The sequence below is a fragment of the Paramisgurnus dabryanus genome, chromosome 24 (assembly GCF_030506205.2).
Source record: "Paramisgurnus dabryanus chromosome 24, PD_genome_1.1, whole genome shotgun sequence".
In the NCBI taxonomy this organism is placed as follows: Eukaryota; Metazoa; Chordata; class Actinopteri; order Cypriniformes; family Cobitidae; genus Paramisgurnus; species Paramisgurnus dabryanus.
In genome coordinates, this window is record NC_133360.1 from 23,753,493 (window position 1) to 23,770,997 (window position 17,505).

Below are 17,505 nucleotides of genomic sequence, written 5' to 3' on the forward strand. Positions count from 1 at the left end.
TTAGTGTGATTAAATGTGGCGCAGGCTTACTTTAGTCTGCGTCATGACCAGTGTGAAAACCGAGTGAGATCTGGAGCTTTTATCATTCATGCCGGTGGCAGCTGTGGCTCTCTGTTTGTTTCCAAGCTCAAGCCAAGTCTGTGAAAACAGGAAAACATCTTTTTCATAAACAGTAATGCATAAAACAGGAAGTGAATGGATTTGGGATCACATTACCTTAATATCAGCATAGGAGGTGACCACATTCCTACAGGAGATCATAGGGGGATAGATGGTGAATATTCACAAATAAAATAAAGTTTTTATAGACTAACACACCCATATTATGTCAAACAGGATTATACGATTTCAGATGCCTTCCCTTGGAATTACTTTACATTTATTTAGCTTTTATTTAAAGCAAATTACAATGCATTAAAGCGGAGCATGTGTATATGCATATATATGTATATATGTGTAACACAAATCTCCAAAATATTTAAAGGAACACGCTGACTTTTGGGGATTTTCCATACATTCCTTTTTCAACTCATCTTCAGTATGCTAGCTGGAGCCATTTACTTCAAGTCATTATGCTAAGCTAGGCTAGCGGTGGGTGCCTCAGACAGAGAGTTATGGCACGCACTGATATGAAAAGGGTATGTATGCACTTTTCTAACACTGGGGGATACGGTGAATAAGCTAAAATCTCAAAAAGTCGGCGTGTTCCTTTAAGACAAATTCATTTTCATGATTTTAAGGCCTTAAAAAACACATTTTATATGTCATGATATTTCAGTTTTTCAGTGACTGTATGTGTGTGTTGGATGAAAAGATTGCTTACGTGGAAAGGTCTGCAACATAAGGCCCATAAACTGGATGCTCCCTGACACGAAGCTGAAGATATTAAGGCACAGAAAGGGTAAATGTCTGAACATAATAAAGAAAAACTATCGTTTATGAAATGACATCTGGATTTAATGTGCCTGATGTACTCACGGGCATTTTCTTCTGATTTAGTTCATCCTTTGGCACCAGCAAATCGTGGATCTTCTCATTGTACACCTCAAAGTAGCTCATCTCCAAGTGGCAGGAGACCTATAACATATTTCAAGTTGCATTTGGAAAACTCGTAAAGGTTGTTTTACTTCATTTGTTAATCACTTAACTTAAAAAACAAAATGAAAATGATGTTTGTCAATAACCTCTTTGCTGTCGGTCTCGGACAATCTCGCGAAAAGTTCTTCGCAAAACCTGGGAATAACTCCAGCTTCCCCAAACCCCATCATACTAGAAGAAATGCAGAACAACACTGTAAAACTATTGATCTAGACTGCAAAAATTACTTTCATACTTAGTATTTTTGTCTTGTTTTAAGAACAAATATCAAAAAATTCTTAAATCAAGATGTATTTTCTTGATGAGCAAAATGACCTTAGTTTTTAGACAAGAATAATCAAATTATTTAAATGAATTTGTGCTTAATATCAAAAAATTCTTAAATCAAGATGTATTTTCTTGATGAGCAAAATGACCTAAGAAAATAAGTCTAGTTTTTAAACAAAAAAAATCTAATTATTTAAATGAATTTGTGCTTAAAACAAGCAAAACAAAATCTGCCAATGGGGTACAAAAATTTTTCTTGAATTAAAAGTTTACAATTTTATTTCTTACATTGCAAAAAATGATTAAAAAAACAATTCTTAGTATTTTTGTCTTGTTTTCAGTAAAAATATCTAAATATACTTAAATTAAGATGCTTTTTCTTGATGAGCAAAACAACCCAAGAAAATAAGTCTAGTATTTAGACTAAAAATATCAATTGATATTTTGTGCATAAAACAAGCAAAAAAATCTGCCAATGGGGTAAGCAAAAATATCTTGAAAATTTTTCTTAGACACTAAATTCAAGAAAAATGCAAGAAAAATTTGCTTACCCCATTGGCAGATTTTTTGCTTGTTTTATGCACAAATCACTTAAATTTGATATTTTAGGTCTTAAAACTAGACTTATTTTCTTGGGTCATTTTGCGCATCAAGAAAAAGCATCTTAATTTAGGAATCTTGAGATTTTTTTACTGAAAACAAGACAAAAATACTAAGAATTTTTTTCTTGAAAATTATTTTTTGCAGTCTTCCCCATGGGCAGATTTTTGTTTTTAATTTATGCAAATTCAATTACATTTTATGCTATTATCCAAAAACTAGAGTTATTTTCTTAGGTAATTTTGCTCATCAAGAAATACATACATTTTATATTTGTACTGAAAACAAGACAAAAATACTATGTATGAAAGTAATTTCATGCAGTGTAGGAATGTCACGTTTAATCGAAAGCATAAATGGTTAACAAATTCTTACATAAAATCTAATTTCGCATCACTTACGTGTAGGACTTTCCAGAACCCGTTTGCCCGTAGGCAAAAAGACATGTGTTAAATCCTTCAAATGCTCTTTCAAGCAAAGGCCGTGCCAATTTTTCATAAACCATCTTCTGACTGGCAAAATTTGTGTCTGATTCATCAACAGAGCAAAACGAGAAGTCAAACGTAAACTTGTGGTTTTGTTTGGTGTCCGGATGCTGCACTCGAATTTCTTGGTTGTCCACGAAGATCACCTGACAGGCTTTCTCATTCTTCTCTCTACAAGAACAAAGATGCTTATAATAGTACAAACACAACTACATCAATTGTGAACTTTACAACAAATACAAATACTCACCTTGAACTAAAAGGTCTTACTCGTACAGCAACGGTGACTGCGCTGTCTTCCATCTTCAGGTCTTGTGGATCACTTGAGGTTCTTCTTGCAGCTTCAACAGGAGCATTGGGTTCTCCTCCAGTGGGTCTAAAAACACTTGTTCCTCCATGAGGTGTGGAGCTCATTAGGGTTGTAGGTCTCCTCACCTGTGATGTGGGTGTCATGTGCTTATTTAATACACCAATCTGAATCTTTCCAATGGTTGTGCCACATCTCGATCTCCCAGGTTCTGTGCTCACCTTATGGCTTCCCACACCTGTATGCTTTAAATATACGGGTCTAGGTGTTTCCTTACCAGCCAAATTCTCGAAAACATCTCGCTTGATACTCAACTTCTCAAACTGGGTCCTTCGTGTAGGTGTTGAGACTGTTTGGGTGGGACCAGCCTTCTCCAAACTAGTTTTTAATGTTTTTCCAGGTGTGTTGATGGCTTTATGGATCTCTTTTGATGAACTTCTAATCCCTGTGGATGGGGTTGTATTGGGTTCAGATAGGACTTTGGTTCTGGTCATGGATCCAGTCCTAGTTCTTCTCTGGAGTGTCAGGCGTTTCTCTGGGGTCTGGTTCTCCTGTGTAGTTTCTTTCTGGTGGTTTGAAGTGATTTTGCTGCTCGGTTTTCGTTGAAGAGTGAGCCTCCCATTGTGTGAAATTGATTTGGGGACATTTTCGCCACATTTGGTGAGCGATGTGATCACATAGGTCCTGTTTATGTCTTTGGTTTTGTTAAAATATGATGCGGTCTCTTCGTCTTTTGAGCCATCCATGATTGTAAATGAATCCAAAACGAGAATTGAGATTAATCCATAGAAAGTTTAATCCACATATGTCGCGATCGTATTAAAATGATATCACAGATGAAAACATACCGATTTAAAAACATGTAACGTTAAACGTGTATATAAAAACCGACCTGCACATATTAAGATATTTTGTAAACACTTGCGTTGTATTTAAAGATAACGATCTTGTCCTTTTTATGATTTTAATTCCGTTTCAAGTTATAAAATACAGGCTGCACGCGGACTCGTAATGTAAACGCGATGAACTGTCAATGAAACAAAACAACAACTCCCTGTACGCGCAGTCGCGCACCGCCATACTGCCGCTTTAATTCAAAAACAGTGAGTGCGTTGTGATTGGCCAGTTTAGCATGACGTAAGCGCATCAACCAACAGATGGACGGGGGTGCGCTTACGACATTTGACAAGAGTTTTTTTTTTGCTAGATGAGCAAGAATTTAATGTAAATATCACAACATAACATAATATAGTGTACAGATTTATATTGTGAAAGCAAACCTCTATTATCAGTTTTGTACTAAACAGACAAATTTAAAAATAAATGTAAGAGCCAAGATATGAGAGACGTTTTGCCCTAAAGTTATCCATAATAAATTAAACTGTCCTGGATTAATCTCCACACATTTAAGCAATGTCCTGGCTTGCATGTTTTTCATTTGAGGCATTTATTTGTACCCTTACTCTTTCACTATGTGAAATTTGACAAGAGTAGAAATGTCTACTTAATGGCGAATGACGTCAAAGAACCGCGAGAGCGATTCGGAGAAAACATAAGGACAAATCTAATTTCGACTCGCTCTCGCGGTATCTTGACGTCATCGCCTGACAGTTTTTATGCGGCGCCGCATGAAGTCGAACACACATTAGAATTTGTTCTGCTCACCCCAAAACCAAACAAAAGTTTTGTTTTTGGATATGTTGCCAACTTGATTATACTTCATTATACATTTTTCTAATGCAGTGTTTATCAATTATAAAGAAAAATGAATAAAATCTGCATGGTGTCTTATTTTCTTAACTCAGATTTATTCACAGAATAATAAAATAACCAGCTCTTCGTTGCCTTGAGTTTATAAAAGGTCTGATTAAAATGTAATACTATGGTTTTTCGTGTATATGTGTCATATTTGAGATGTTATATTTGCAAAATAGTTGCCATTAATGTTCATAACACTGTTTTGATTTAATCATTAATGACAAATGACACATTGTCCAACAAAATCCTCCTTACTATAATGCTAAATAATATTTTTATTGTTACTGTAATGCAATAAAACTGACAAAATATTAAAGCATTATTATCAGTAATTTAATCTGTAATGTCTATATTTTTTCATTATGCACAGAAAGGATGGTCGGTATTACTGGATTACAAGTTTCCTGAGATTGGGTCTTGGAGTACAAAAACATTTTTATTAAACAATTTTTTGTTTTGTAATAAAAGAAACTGACATGTTTGCAAAATTATATTTTTGTCTACATAACAAATTTCTGATATTCAAGTATGCACCTTTAAAAAAAGATTTGTATGATCAAGATGACTTTCTTAGTATTTTTGTCTTGTTTTCAGTAAAAATATCTAAAAATTGTTAAATTTAGATGTGTAGTTTTTAGACAAAAAAAAATAAAATTTAAGTAAATAAGTCCTTAAAACAAGCAAAAAAATCTGCCAATGGAATAAGAACATTTTTCTTGAAATAAATTAACTTTTTTCATAAACCCTTAATTCAAGAAGAATTTTCTATTCCATTGGCAGTTTTTTTTTTTTTTTTTGCTTGTTTTAAGCACACATTTGCTTAAATTTGATATTTTCTGTCTAACTAGACTTATTTTCCTAGGTCATTTTGCTCATCAAGAAAATACCTTTTAATTTAAGAATTTTTTTTAGATATTTTTACAGAAAACAAGACAAAAAAACTAAGAAAGTATTTTTTGAAGTGCAGTGACCCTAAACTTTTTAACAGAAGTATAGTTCAAATCGATATGAGTATTAAAGCAAAGAAAAATGGCTTTATTCAGTTGTGACATTTATTGCAAATACAAACTACAAAAACATTCTTTTATTTTTTCACTGAGCGTCTGTCATGCTTTCTGATGATGTCAATGATGTTGCTTTTAGTAACTTCAGTATCCTCTCCGTGTTTGCTTTTCTGTTTGGCTCTCCTCATTTGTTCGTGCAGATGAGGGGAGTTGAGAAGCTGCGGTGGCAATATGGAGCCGGTGGGTTTAACTCTGTTCACAATGTCCAAAAACAGACGCTTGCTATTATTGTTCATAAAGGTGATGGCTGTGCCTCTGTGTCCCAGTCTGCCTGCCCGACCGATCTGAAATGTTCGAACACATTCGATTATTTAAAAAAAAAAGCAAAACGGTTATCATCAATGGGTTCAACCTCGTATTTGTAAAACTCTCCAGACCTGATGAACGTATTCATCCATGTTCGCAGGCATGTCAAAGTTAACCACCAGCTTAACATTGACTAGGTCGAGCCCTCTGCCTAAAATACCAGTGCTGACCACCACTTCAAACTGGCCATCCAGAAGACCCTAAAGCATAATGCAGAACAAGGCATGTTTGTGAATAAGGTATTTAAATTAGATAATGTACACAACCTGTCAAATATTTAAACACAGCTACTCATCTCAATTCATCAAAACATTAAAATGACAAAAAAATGAGGTACAGGTTTTGTAAAATATACCTTAATATATTGTATTTTTTTACTTTTCTGCACTTCTGACTGAAACTGTATGGCACAACAAGTATCTTCCAACATAAAAACATCTATTGCTGCGTTACCTTTACAATTTTATTGCGTTCCCATTGTGTTTTGTCCGAGTGTATGGCGACTGTGTTTAATCCCATAACCTTCTGCACAGCTTCACAAAGCAGATCTGCCCCCAGTTTGCAGTCCACAAATACGACTACCGGTGGCTGGTAGAGCTTTCTGTCCTGTAAGTACACAAAAAATCACCTCTTCATCACTTCAATATCATTCTCCTTAAAATTTCCAGAACTTCCTATCAGTTACAAGATGCTTGGGAACGTTTATTTTGTGACGCAGGCTGTGATTTATAAAATGCTTTTAAAAACGGGTGCCATTTCCTGTTCTCCATCCCTGGTAAAAGCCGTTGCTACTGTACTGTTCCTGGACTAAAGCCACTTCAGACGTCACACCCATTTCCTTTAAAAAAAGTGGAAAAGTCATGCCAGCAAATAGTCACTTCTATAAAAAGGTTTACTCATAGTGTTGCCATAGCAGAACCATTTTTGGTTTCCTAAAAATACCTTTTATTGAATGAAGAACCTTTTTCTAGAACAAAGACATTTTGGATGTTAAGGATCTTTATGTAACCATACAGCCCAACAAAGTACCTTTAATTTTTAAGAGTGTAGCAGCATGGGTCATATAAATTTATAAAATATAAATATTTAAGCATGATTCTGGTTGAAGGCGGGGCTTGATGATGACATCAGCCAAAATGAAAGCTGCATCACAGGCGAAGCAAATTGCAAAAGTAAACTTTCATATATTTTTTTCTGGCTTCTCTACTTACATTTAAAATCTCAAAAAGTTTCTTTTTCTTTGATGGTTCCTCCACCCAGAGGACTATCTGACGGACGTTGGCGCACGGCTGGTTCTTCTGTCCGATAGTGATGTTCACTGGGTCGCGGGTGAGGCGAGCTGCCAGTTGTTCAGTTCCTGTGGGAATGGTGGCTGACGTCAGCAGCGTCTGATGGTCTTCAGGGACGTGCTCAAGAACCTCAAGAACCTGTTGCTGAAAGCCCATCTTCAGCATGGTATCCGCCTGATGGGTTTTTTGAATCACTATTATAAAAGTTCATTGTCATGAGAAACAAACTGGAACAGTTTTAGACACAGGAATGCAGTAAATTTTACCTCATCGACCACAACGGCTCTGGCATCTTTCAGCTGTACAGCTTTCTGTTTCAAGATCTCAAGAAGGCGCCCTGGAGTGGCTATTGCAATCTAAAGTTGGCATGAAAATTAACCACACATTCACAACTAAGGTTTTGTGGTCAAATGATAAATTTAATCTAATTTACACCAAGTCAAAGGTACCTTAATCTTCTGCTTAAGTCGATGGAGTTGAGGAGGTAATGGCATCCCACCCACTAGAAGAGCAGTTCTCATGTTTGGCAGACCCATCATCAGCTCTTTTGTCTGTTTCTCTATCTGGATGGCCAGCTCTCTGGTCGGGGTCAGGATAAGACAAATGGGACTAGCTGGAACGGAAGTTTGGCTCTGGATGGAAATCAAATGCGAACAAATTTGGGTGAGGCATGTTAAGAAACTTTAAAGTATAAATTAAAAAATATATTCTGCTTTTTAACTTCACTTCTAGTCCTGAAATATTTTAGAATTATATTTTTAATTTTTTGTTAATTTGTTATGGAAGATTTATTTAATAATTTGCATATGTCAATAAATAAATTTATTTTTACATTTACCGTTTCATGTACAAATGGATCTAAAGAATATCTAAATAAAAAAAACTATTATTACAAAAATTAAATTTCTGTACTTTTTAAAATAACATTATTTACTTTTGCATGTTAGGTCTCCATAAAATAGTGCAAGGTTAACATTGACTTCAGTTGTTTCACCTTTCTATAAAAATTAAAAATGTACCATTGGCCTTATCTGAACTAACCATTCAAGTTGTGAACTTTTTACAGGAAGTGCACTGAGATTACAGAAGAGCCAAACATAGATTTGAATTACTCATACTAGCAGTCCACAGGAGAGGACTGAATATCTAGCTGTTAACAGCTGTTACCTTAAAAGAGTCTGTAAATGTAAACAGGATGACCTCCTAATACTGAGACATAAATGAAGCATAGACCGGATGACTGACTGACGATTTGCCTCATTTACTAAATTGACGTGATTAAAAGTAGTGACACAAATTTAGTGAACTCGCTGGGTTGTGGGTGTTCCTGGATGACTTCTGGTATCTAAAAATAGACAACTATAAAACTAAATGTAATCACTTTTGTAGTTTGTAGAATTGGTAGAAACAACCCAACTGATGGCTTTTGCATTTCTTTTTTTGGGCTGTCAAAAGATTAATTGCGATTAATTGCCTAGAAAATAAAAGTTTGTGTTTTCATAATATATGTGTGTGTGCACTGTGTTTAATTATTTGTAAATATAAATAGACACACATTAATTTATGTATTTAAGAAACATGTATGTATGTATGTATGTATTAATATATTTGATATTATATATGAATCTAAATATTATTTATTTATACTTAAAAGGAAAGTAAGTAGGATTTACCCCCTCTAGCGCCTCGTTTTTCCAAATGCGTAATGCAACTATGGTAGCCGTTATGTACTCACTGATCTGATTGATTTTGATTATTAAAACACTTAAAGCCCTACTTACTGTCCCTTTAATAATTACATAAACATATACCATGCAAACTTTTATTTTGAATGCAATTAATCATAAGTAATCTTTTGGCAGCCCTTTTTTTATTACTTTGAGGTTATGCGCTGATTTGTTACAATGTCACAGATTAGCATAACTATATGCAATATTATTCATTTTATGCAATTAAGAAATATATAACCTAGCTTTATATAATTATATATTATTTTATTATAGTTTTTCAATATTTCATTTAATCCAACAAGACAATTTAAATCAAATGAAATGTACACAAATCACCCTAAAATGTACTGTCTGTCAGTTTTTAAACATTGTAAAAGTACAAAACTATAAAACTAAATGTAATCCTTTTGTAGTTTGTAGTATGTAGTATTGCAAGAAACAAACCAACTGATGGCTTTTGCATATATTTTTTGGGACGTCAAAAGATTAATTGCGATTAATCGCATCGAAAATAAAAGCTTATAATAATTATAATTTATAATTATTAAAATAAAAGTAATATATGTTTGTGCACTGGGTGTATTCATTATTAATATATAAATACATACACATTCATGAATGTATTTAAGAAACATTTATGTGTGTGTGTGTGTGTGTGTGTGTGTGTGTGTGTGTGTGTGTGTGTGTGTGTGTACACATGCATATATTGATACATTTGATATTATATATATATATATATATAAATGTCAAAAATAAATGTTTTATAAAATGTATACGTATTTATATATACCTAATAATTACATAAACATATATTATGCAAACTTTTATTTTGTATGCGATTAATTGTGACAAATCTTTAGGCAGCCCTTTTTAATTACTTTGAGGTTATGCGCTGATTTGTTACAGTGTCACAGACTAGCACAACTTTACACAATATTATTCATTTTATGCAATTAACTAATATATAACCTAGCTTTATATAATTATATATTATTTTATTATAATTTTTCAATATTTCAATGAATCCAACAAGATAATTTAATTAAACCCTACTGAAAAATCCACCTAAAACCAGCATAAGCCAAATATCAGCTGATTAATCGATTGATAGCCAAATATTAGCCGATTAATCGGACTATGACTATCTAAGAAATAAAAAAAACTATGATATTTATTATTTTATGCATTTAGGTAATATATAAAATAGCTATATAATTAAATAATCTAGGCTATATATGCTTTGTGTAATCATATATTTTCATCATTTTATTTCGTTCAACAAGACAAATTAATGACAGCAAATTTAACACAAAATTCCCTAATAATTAAAGGAGCATTTCACCCGTAGAAACATAAATCTTTATTGAAAGTGCGTCATATTTGTAGTCAAAATGTAACATACATTTCGAATTTGGTGCCTATTTGACTGAGAAAAGGGGTGTTTGTAGTCTCACCCCCTCAACAAAGACATTGCACTTCCTTCTTTCAATGATGCAAAATGATGATTTTTACATCATTGAAAGAAGGAAGTGCAACACTAAAATTTTTATTTCTCCTGTCTCAGAGGCAACTGTGGAAATGATGCATGACCATTCAAAAACATGACTGGGGTTCTAACTATACAAAGCTTAATGCAAATGGGTGAAGTGTCCCTTTAAATGGCTGTCAGTAAAATTAGGAACTGAAGGGGGCAGCCACGCTTACCATCACTACCTAAAATATACATCAATATAACATTTACCTCGAGGGCACGAACCACCACAGGAAGAAGGAAGGCAATTGTCTTTCCAGAGCCCGTATCAGCAGTAGCAATCACATCTCTCCCACTTAAACCAACAGGAACCATTTGCATCTGGATGGGAGTGGGCGCCTCATATCCAGCCTTCTTCAAGTTCGCACTGAGTACTGTGGGAAAGTGACAGTGATCAAACTCTATAATCGGTCTAAAGACCTCACGACCTCGAGTCGCAATCGCCAACTCAGTTTTAACTCTCTCAACCTGTTCCTCTGTTAGTTCAGAAATGAATGGGTCCTCCTTGTAGGAGTAAACCAGATCGTGAGCACCAGTATTATTGGTGCCTGATCCATCTGTGCCCTCCTGTAATTCTTTATGAAAAACCTTCTCCCCAAAGTCCAGGCACATTTTAGCCAAATGACTGGCTTTACACTCCAGACTACATACGTCGTTGTCTGTTTTATCGCAGATGTATTCTCCATATCGACCACACATAACGCATACAGGTTCTCCGGGTTCGGGCCATCTCTGGTTCTTCTTAAAGGACTTCACAGGTTCCTCCTCTTCATCGGATTCTTCAATCTGCTCGGGTTCCTTTTCTGTTTCCCTCTCGCTTATTTGTGATGTTAAAGTATCTGCGTCCAAATCTTCTTGTTTATTCACAGTCTCGCCTGTTTGTAATGTTAAAGTATCTGTGTTCAAATCTTCTTGTTTATTCACATTATCGCCTGTTTGTAATGTTAACGAATCTTCTTGTTTATTTACAGTCTCATCTGTAGGACATATCTCATCAGGGATCACGGATGTGGTGTCTGATGGAGATGTGGAAACAGCGTCTTCAGACGTTACTTTGCTTCTCTTGGGGTTCTGCTGATGGGTCTCAGTTGCTCTTTTGAGCTTCAAAGATCGTGGCATAAACATCTTCTGCCCGGCTTCATCACACAATAGCAATCCGATAGCAATATAAGTTATTTAAAAATGTAACAGTTGATGATATACCCATTTAAAGCTTTAAATAACAGATCGAAGATTTCTGCATCAGCCGATAAGGCGCTTCCAAACAGTCGCACAAATATGACGTCATGCGGACATGATGTGTGTTGGGCGTTGTAGTTTTTTAAAGAACTCCTTTAGCAGTAACCACACAATAGATATGTTAATATAATAATAATAATAATAATAATAATAATACTTATATTAATTTCTGTAATCATATTATCATATAAAATAATATTTAATAACACTTGCAAATATAGTACTTGTAGTTAAACCATAGTAGCCACAATTTTACTGTAGTCTCAATACAATATCCACAGTTTAGCCATGATAATTGTAGTAAAACAAATTGTAATAAATCCGCCAAAAATCATGGTTGCTAAACATTAACTATAATAAAATCATGGTAAATTTCCTAAGTGTGGGTATTGTAGTTTTAAGTCTTTTTACCAGTAACATAAGCATTGATCTATTATAATGTTAATGAATATTCAATAGCAGTGTGCGGGGTTTTTTTTATCAGTAATATGAAAATATTTAAATATTTATTTATTTATTTTGGACAGTTTAAAAATTACACAAATACTATAATACATATTCAGTGCAGGATCTAAAAGAAAAAAATTAGCTAATGAAAATTTCCATGTCTTCCTTCTACCTTTCATTCCCATTTTGCCCAGTTTTGGACCGTTAGCGTTTGTTGGGCGGAGCGCGCATGCGCAGACCGATCAGTTTTTACACACCGCTGCAGGGAGACCGCAGAGCGCTGGAAGAATAGAAGAGGGAGAATAACCGTAAATAACCAAATGGGACTATATGGGAAAAACATGGCGAGATCGTAAGGAAGACAAAGACTTTGTAAACAAGAAAACCTTACCGGCCTTTTTCTCAATCGGGACCTGTGGGATTATTAAGAAGAAAACGCTACAAATCAAATGGGGTACCAGAGAATGAATGTCTATGGGCAGAACCCCACTTTATGATCGGATCGCCTCGAAATTAATGTAAAAATAAGCCATTGTTGATCAAAATCGAACCTTTGATCACTTATCCGACATATATGTGTTAGAAAATCTGAAATACACAGATTTCTAAAGGAAAAACTCAGATTTTATGTATTGAATTCCTACGGAGAGATGTCATCGTTGAGCCGTAAGGACTGGATGTGATACTTCAGCTGTAAATATGGGAGATCTGACCGACTCCAGGGATTTAAAAAAGACTTTCATTGTTCCTGCCATCAAGTCCTTTGATAATTATGATTTTAACAAAGCTAAAACGAGAGCCAGTCTCACATGGCTAGTGGCAAAAGCCTTTGGTACAGGTAGGTGGCGTCTTTCTCGTACCATCATCTTTGTCTCTTGATTTGATTTACAAACGTATTGCATTAAAATATATGAAAAAGATTACAAAAAATATGTATATGCTCGTATATATAATAGATTCACGTGTCAATGTAATTCTTGTTATGACATTAATTATAAAATAATTAATGAACTTATTTAAATCTTCAATAGAATAACTATATGAGTATCATGCCCCAAAAGTTTTCATTAACACATTGGTGTATATTGTAACAAAATGAATCATGTCTCAATTTTAGACTAGACAGCTCATAGATAGCATACTACACTATAGAGTCACTACTGGAGGTGTATTTGATCTTACAATGGCCATCAATGTAGTCACAGAAACCTAAATACTGTAAATTCACATTGTTTACAGTGCATTCAATGTATGCATTCATCAATATGTTCCCTTTGACCCAAACCCACAATCTCGGCATTCTTAGATATTTTGACACTTGATAAGAGGGGTCATTTACAATCTGCTATGCTTGTGATCACAATACTGTATCTCTAGCTCTCTTTGAATTGTGTGAAACTAGTATAACGCACAACCACACATCTTTCACACTGAAATGTCCTTTAAATAGATAAGCACTTTCAGATCTGTAATGATTGTTTAGGACTGGAAACGAACCTGAAAACCCCTTTAAATAAACAAACACGGTCAAATCAGTTTGTCTTGTTTACACTAATGATGATAAAACAGATGTGCATCAGGTTTTTTTTATAGGTAGGATGGATATGTTTTGGCTGTTGTCTCTTTTGAGGTGTGGTTTAATAGTAAAGAGCCATTGTGATTGGTTAACTGATGTGACCACAGGCCATCTGGCCGCCTTTAGGCCCTCTCATTAAAATGCACTGAGTTGATCTTCAGGCCCAGATGCAACGCATATGAAAACGCTCGGTTGTTCCTTCAGCGTGTTTTTTTTTTTAGTATAATCTTTGATTTTGACTGAGCTTGGGCCTCTACAGGTACCCTGGGGTAAGAATATGATCAGTAGGTTGAGTGACAGGCCTTTATAAGATGTTATTGATCTGTTGTTATCATTTTTTGTGGTGTAACTTCAGGCTATATACAAATGATCAAATAGAGATTTCAAAGGTATTTTTTAAAGGATTAAGATTATAGTATTTTTAAAGGATTGTTAGTGACATCACACCAGTATAAATAAACTATACAGACAGAGTGAATGAAATGTGTGGTTAGTTAAGTACATGAAAGCTTCTCTATGGATCCATTTGAGTCAGTTGGGAAAAACATAATGAATTGGACAGACGCTGAGTGCATATAAAGGATTACACTGTGTGTGTTTCCAGACCATCTCTTGAAAGCATTACTTTATTTAAACCAATATTAGTAGCTCAGATTCAGGCAAACTGTAAAATATAGTATATACCGCTTAACAAATGTAATAGTTACTATTAGCACTAGGGATGCACCGATAGGATTTTTTTTGGGCCGATACCGATTTAAACGGACAACTTCTGGCCGATACCGATGCCGATACCGATATTAAATACTTGTGTACAAAGGTGGTTTTTGCTATTCAGCATTTCTTTTATTAAGAACATTAACTCATTTTTTACATATAATGGATTTCTTTATGCAGTTAATTAATAAACAATCGGTATCAGCCTTTCTCGTGCTATTGCCGATATGCCGATGGTTTCAAATTCATCAAAAATCGGCCGATAAATATCAGCGGCCGATACATCGGTGCATCACTAATTAACAATGCTGAATGGCCTTTAAGACAAATAGACAGGTGGTCTAATAGATTTGTTATGCACAATATATAGAAAAATACATCGAAATAGCCCGAAACTAGTATTATGGCGCTTAAGCCATGTTTTGCATTAGAATATTTTTTACAATTATTATTTGCATTAAAAAATCCACAATATCTTACCAAATGTCATTCATTAGAAAACAATTATGTTTCACATTTATTAAAGGGACACTCCACTTTTGTTAAAATAGGCAAATTTTCCAGCTCCCGTAGGGTTAAACATTTGATTTTTACCGTTTTGGAATCCATTCAGCCTATATCCGAGTCTGGTGGTACCACTTTTAGCATAGCTTAGCATAATCCATTGAATCTGATTAGACCATTAGCATCATGCTCAAAAATGACCACAGAGTTTCATATTTTTTTAGTGATGCACTGATGTATCGGCTGCCGATATTTATCGGCCGATTTTTGATGAATTTGAAACCATTGGCATATCGGCAATAGCACGAGAAAGGCAGATACCGATTGTTTATTAATTAACTGCATAAAGAAATCCATTATATGTGAAAAATGAGTTAATGTTGTTAATAAGATAAATGCTGAATAGCAAAAAACACCTTTGAAGGTTGTCATGCTGTCTTATTATATTTGTTTTAGCTTAATTTGTGCCTCTCTTATTATGTTGGTCAGTTGAATGTTAATTAGATCCAATCCATCTTCAGTAAAAATAATTTGATGCAGAAATAAACTAGCTAATCGAACAACTGTATAGTATTGTTTACAAGTGTTTAATATCGGTATCGGCCAGAAGTTGTCTGTTTAAATCGGTATCGGTCCAAAAAAAATCCTATCGGTGCATCCCTAATTTACAGGCTTAAAAACCTGCATGGAACACAGCATTAGTACACAATGTAACTACAGAAGAGTCAAGTTTAAAATAGGAAAAATATAAAACTCTTTGGTTATTTCTGAGCGCGATGCTAATGGTCTAATCAGATTCAATGGATTGTGCTAAGCTTTGCTCAAAGAGATCTGAAGGTTGCCCCTCGGTTTTTATCTACATACACCGCGGGTCTCCTTACATGGAAATATACGCCCTAAACAGACAAACTGTTCTAATATCCACTTAAATCCGAAAACCCGAGGTCCGACCCGAGACCCAATACGGTTCGGGTCTAAAAGTTTCTCATGCGCCTCGGACACAGGTCGGGTACAATAATAGCGGCATAGGGTCTGAATGTGTTTTTGATGAACGGACCCGAGAAGACCTGACCTCTCTCGCGTGTGTGCGTCAATGCCCTTTTCAAACCTCTCATCTGTTTGCCAAGAGCACTTGCGACATTGTGTGCCTGGCGGTAGGTAAATTTTTATTGAGTCAGTCTATTTTAAATGTACAATTTAGCGGTTATCTTGACGTCTTCGTTAGATAACAAAGTAAAACAAATGGAGCAGCACGCCAAATTGGTTGCGAGGCCACCGGAGTTTCTTTCTGTCTGACAGGTTCGTGTGGGTCTGCAGAATGCACACACGCATCAGGGCCGTTTACATACGGGTCCAAAATTGCCACTAGTTTGGGTCAGACTCGGGTCTAATTTTCTCTGGTTTGTCTCAGGTCAAGTCTTTCTTAAAAAAAAACATTATTTATGCACGTCAAGTTCGGGTATAAAGTGATTCGGGTCATTTTGGGTCGGGTACATTTCTTTGGACCCGCGAAGACCTCTACTACTGTTCCCTACTTTGGCCATGTCCCAAATGGCTCACTTCATGTGGACTTTCGTTCTTTTGGCCTTAAACTGCGCATTCTCGCATAGTCTACGAGTCCGTAGGGTGTCCCATCTGTCATTTTTAAGCTCCGAAGTGTGCTCTTCAGCGCCCCCTTTGCACCCTTGATGTGGTCCACTGCTGCAGGCTCCACACACTTTACCAACCCAGAAGTCCTTGCGAAAGAGCAATCAGATGACGTATGGGAGGAGTTCACACTTATGGGCAACTTATCTTCCTATTACCGACGTGACGCCCAAGTCTGTCCCAAGTAGAGCTGCAAATTTCGACTATTTTTTCAACCGATTAGTCTATCGATTATTTTTTCGATTATTCGAATAGTCTAAATAAAGATTTTTTTTTACAAATAATAAATGTAACATCTGCTATTAATGCCAACATTTTATTGAAGCATTTTCTCAATTAAACAAATACACAAACAGTGCCAGTGCCAAGGAAAATATAACAAATCACATAAAAACAAGTCCAACATTAATTCAGCCTAACATAAACAGTGCAAAAGGGGCATTATTCACCTTAAACAAATAAAATATATTAATATTAAAGAAGTAAAATAAAAATAAATCAAACTGAATAATAACTCCTTATTAATATAAAAACATGTCCTGCTCTTTATTGTTCCAGCCCTAGTGCTAATCATAAACTAATGAAGAGTCATCATTAACTACAAAATGACTCACATGAAATCATTGTTTATTAATACATTAACTAAAAAACATGTCATGTTGTACTTAATGATGACTCTTCACTTCGTTTATGATTAGTACATGCATTTACTCAGCATTAGTTCAGACTGAAGTAAAAATAAGTTCATTGTGATTCATGAACCCTTATTATAAAATGTAACCATTATATTATTACTGTTAATATTATTACTATCAGTAGTAACGTTACTGCATTCTCATTTAGCATCAACTTTAACATTTAACTTTTCTTAAGTCTCGGGTAAATACAAATTTAGTTAGCATGATCTTCTAATATTTTATAAACGGCGTTTACGCTGCTG

General features: G+C 34.9%; 3 protein-coding genes across 8 annotated transcripts in view; 1 reads left to right on the forward strand and 2 right to left on the reverse strand.

Moving 5' to 3' along the window:
- The window catches only part of kif14 (kinesin family member 14), a 28,948-nt gene extending 25,123 nt beyond the window's left edge, over positions 1-3,825 (reverse strand). Inside the window, exons 1-7 of the mRNA XM_065259541.1 lie at positions 2,701-3,825; positions 2,367-2,621; positions 1,185-1,269; positions 979-1,077; positions 824-876; positions 217-247; positions 31-138 (exon numbers count right to left, since the gene is read on the reverse strand). Coding sequence (XP_065115613.1) covers positions 31-138; positions 217-247; positions 824-876; positions 979-1,077; positions 1,185-1,269; positions 2,367-2,621; positions 2,701-3,503 — 1,434 coding nt within the window. The 5' untranslated portion in view covers positions 3,504-3,825. The remainder of the gene's footprint in view (positions 1-30; positions 139-216; positions 248-823; positions 877-978; positions 1,078-1,184; positions 1,270-2,366; positions 2,622-2,700) is intronic.
- Positions 3,826-5,523: 1,698 nt separating this feature from the next.
- Positions 5,524-11,733, reverse strand: ddx59 (DEAD (Asp-Glu-Ala-Asp) box polypeptide 59). Its single transcript, XM_065259542.2, has 7 exons — positions 10,646-11,733; positions 7,624-7,806; positions 7,441-7,530; positions 7,097-7,348; positions 6,339-6,491; positions 5,957-6,085; positions 5,524-5,863 (listed from the first exon to the last, which is right to left on the reverse strand). The coding sequence occupies exons 1-7, from the start codon at positions 11,558-11,560 to the stop codon at positions 5,600-5,602; spliced, it is 1,986 nt and encodes a 661-aa protein (XP_065115614.1). The 5' UTR covers positions 11,561-11,733; the 3' UTR covers positions 5,524-5,599.
- Positions 11,734-12,353: 620 nt separating this feature from the next.
- camsap2a (calmodulin regulated spectrin-associated protein family, member 2a) overlaps positions 12,354-17,505 on the forward strand; it is a 45,990-nt gene continuing 40,838 nt past the window's right edge. For all 6 annotated transcript variants that reach the window (XM_065259543.1, XM_065259544.1, XM_065259545.1 and 3 more), the window contains exon 1: positions 12,354-12,959. In XM_065259543.1, the coding sequence (XP_065115615.1) occupies positions 12,821-12,959 (139 nt within the window). In that variant the 5' untranslated portion in view covers positions 12,354-12,820. The remainder of the gene's footprint in view (positions 12,960-17,505) is intronic.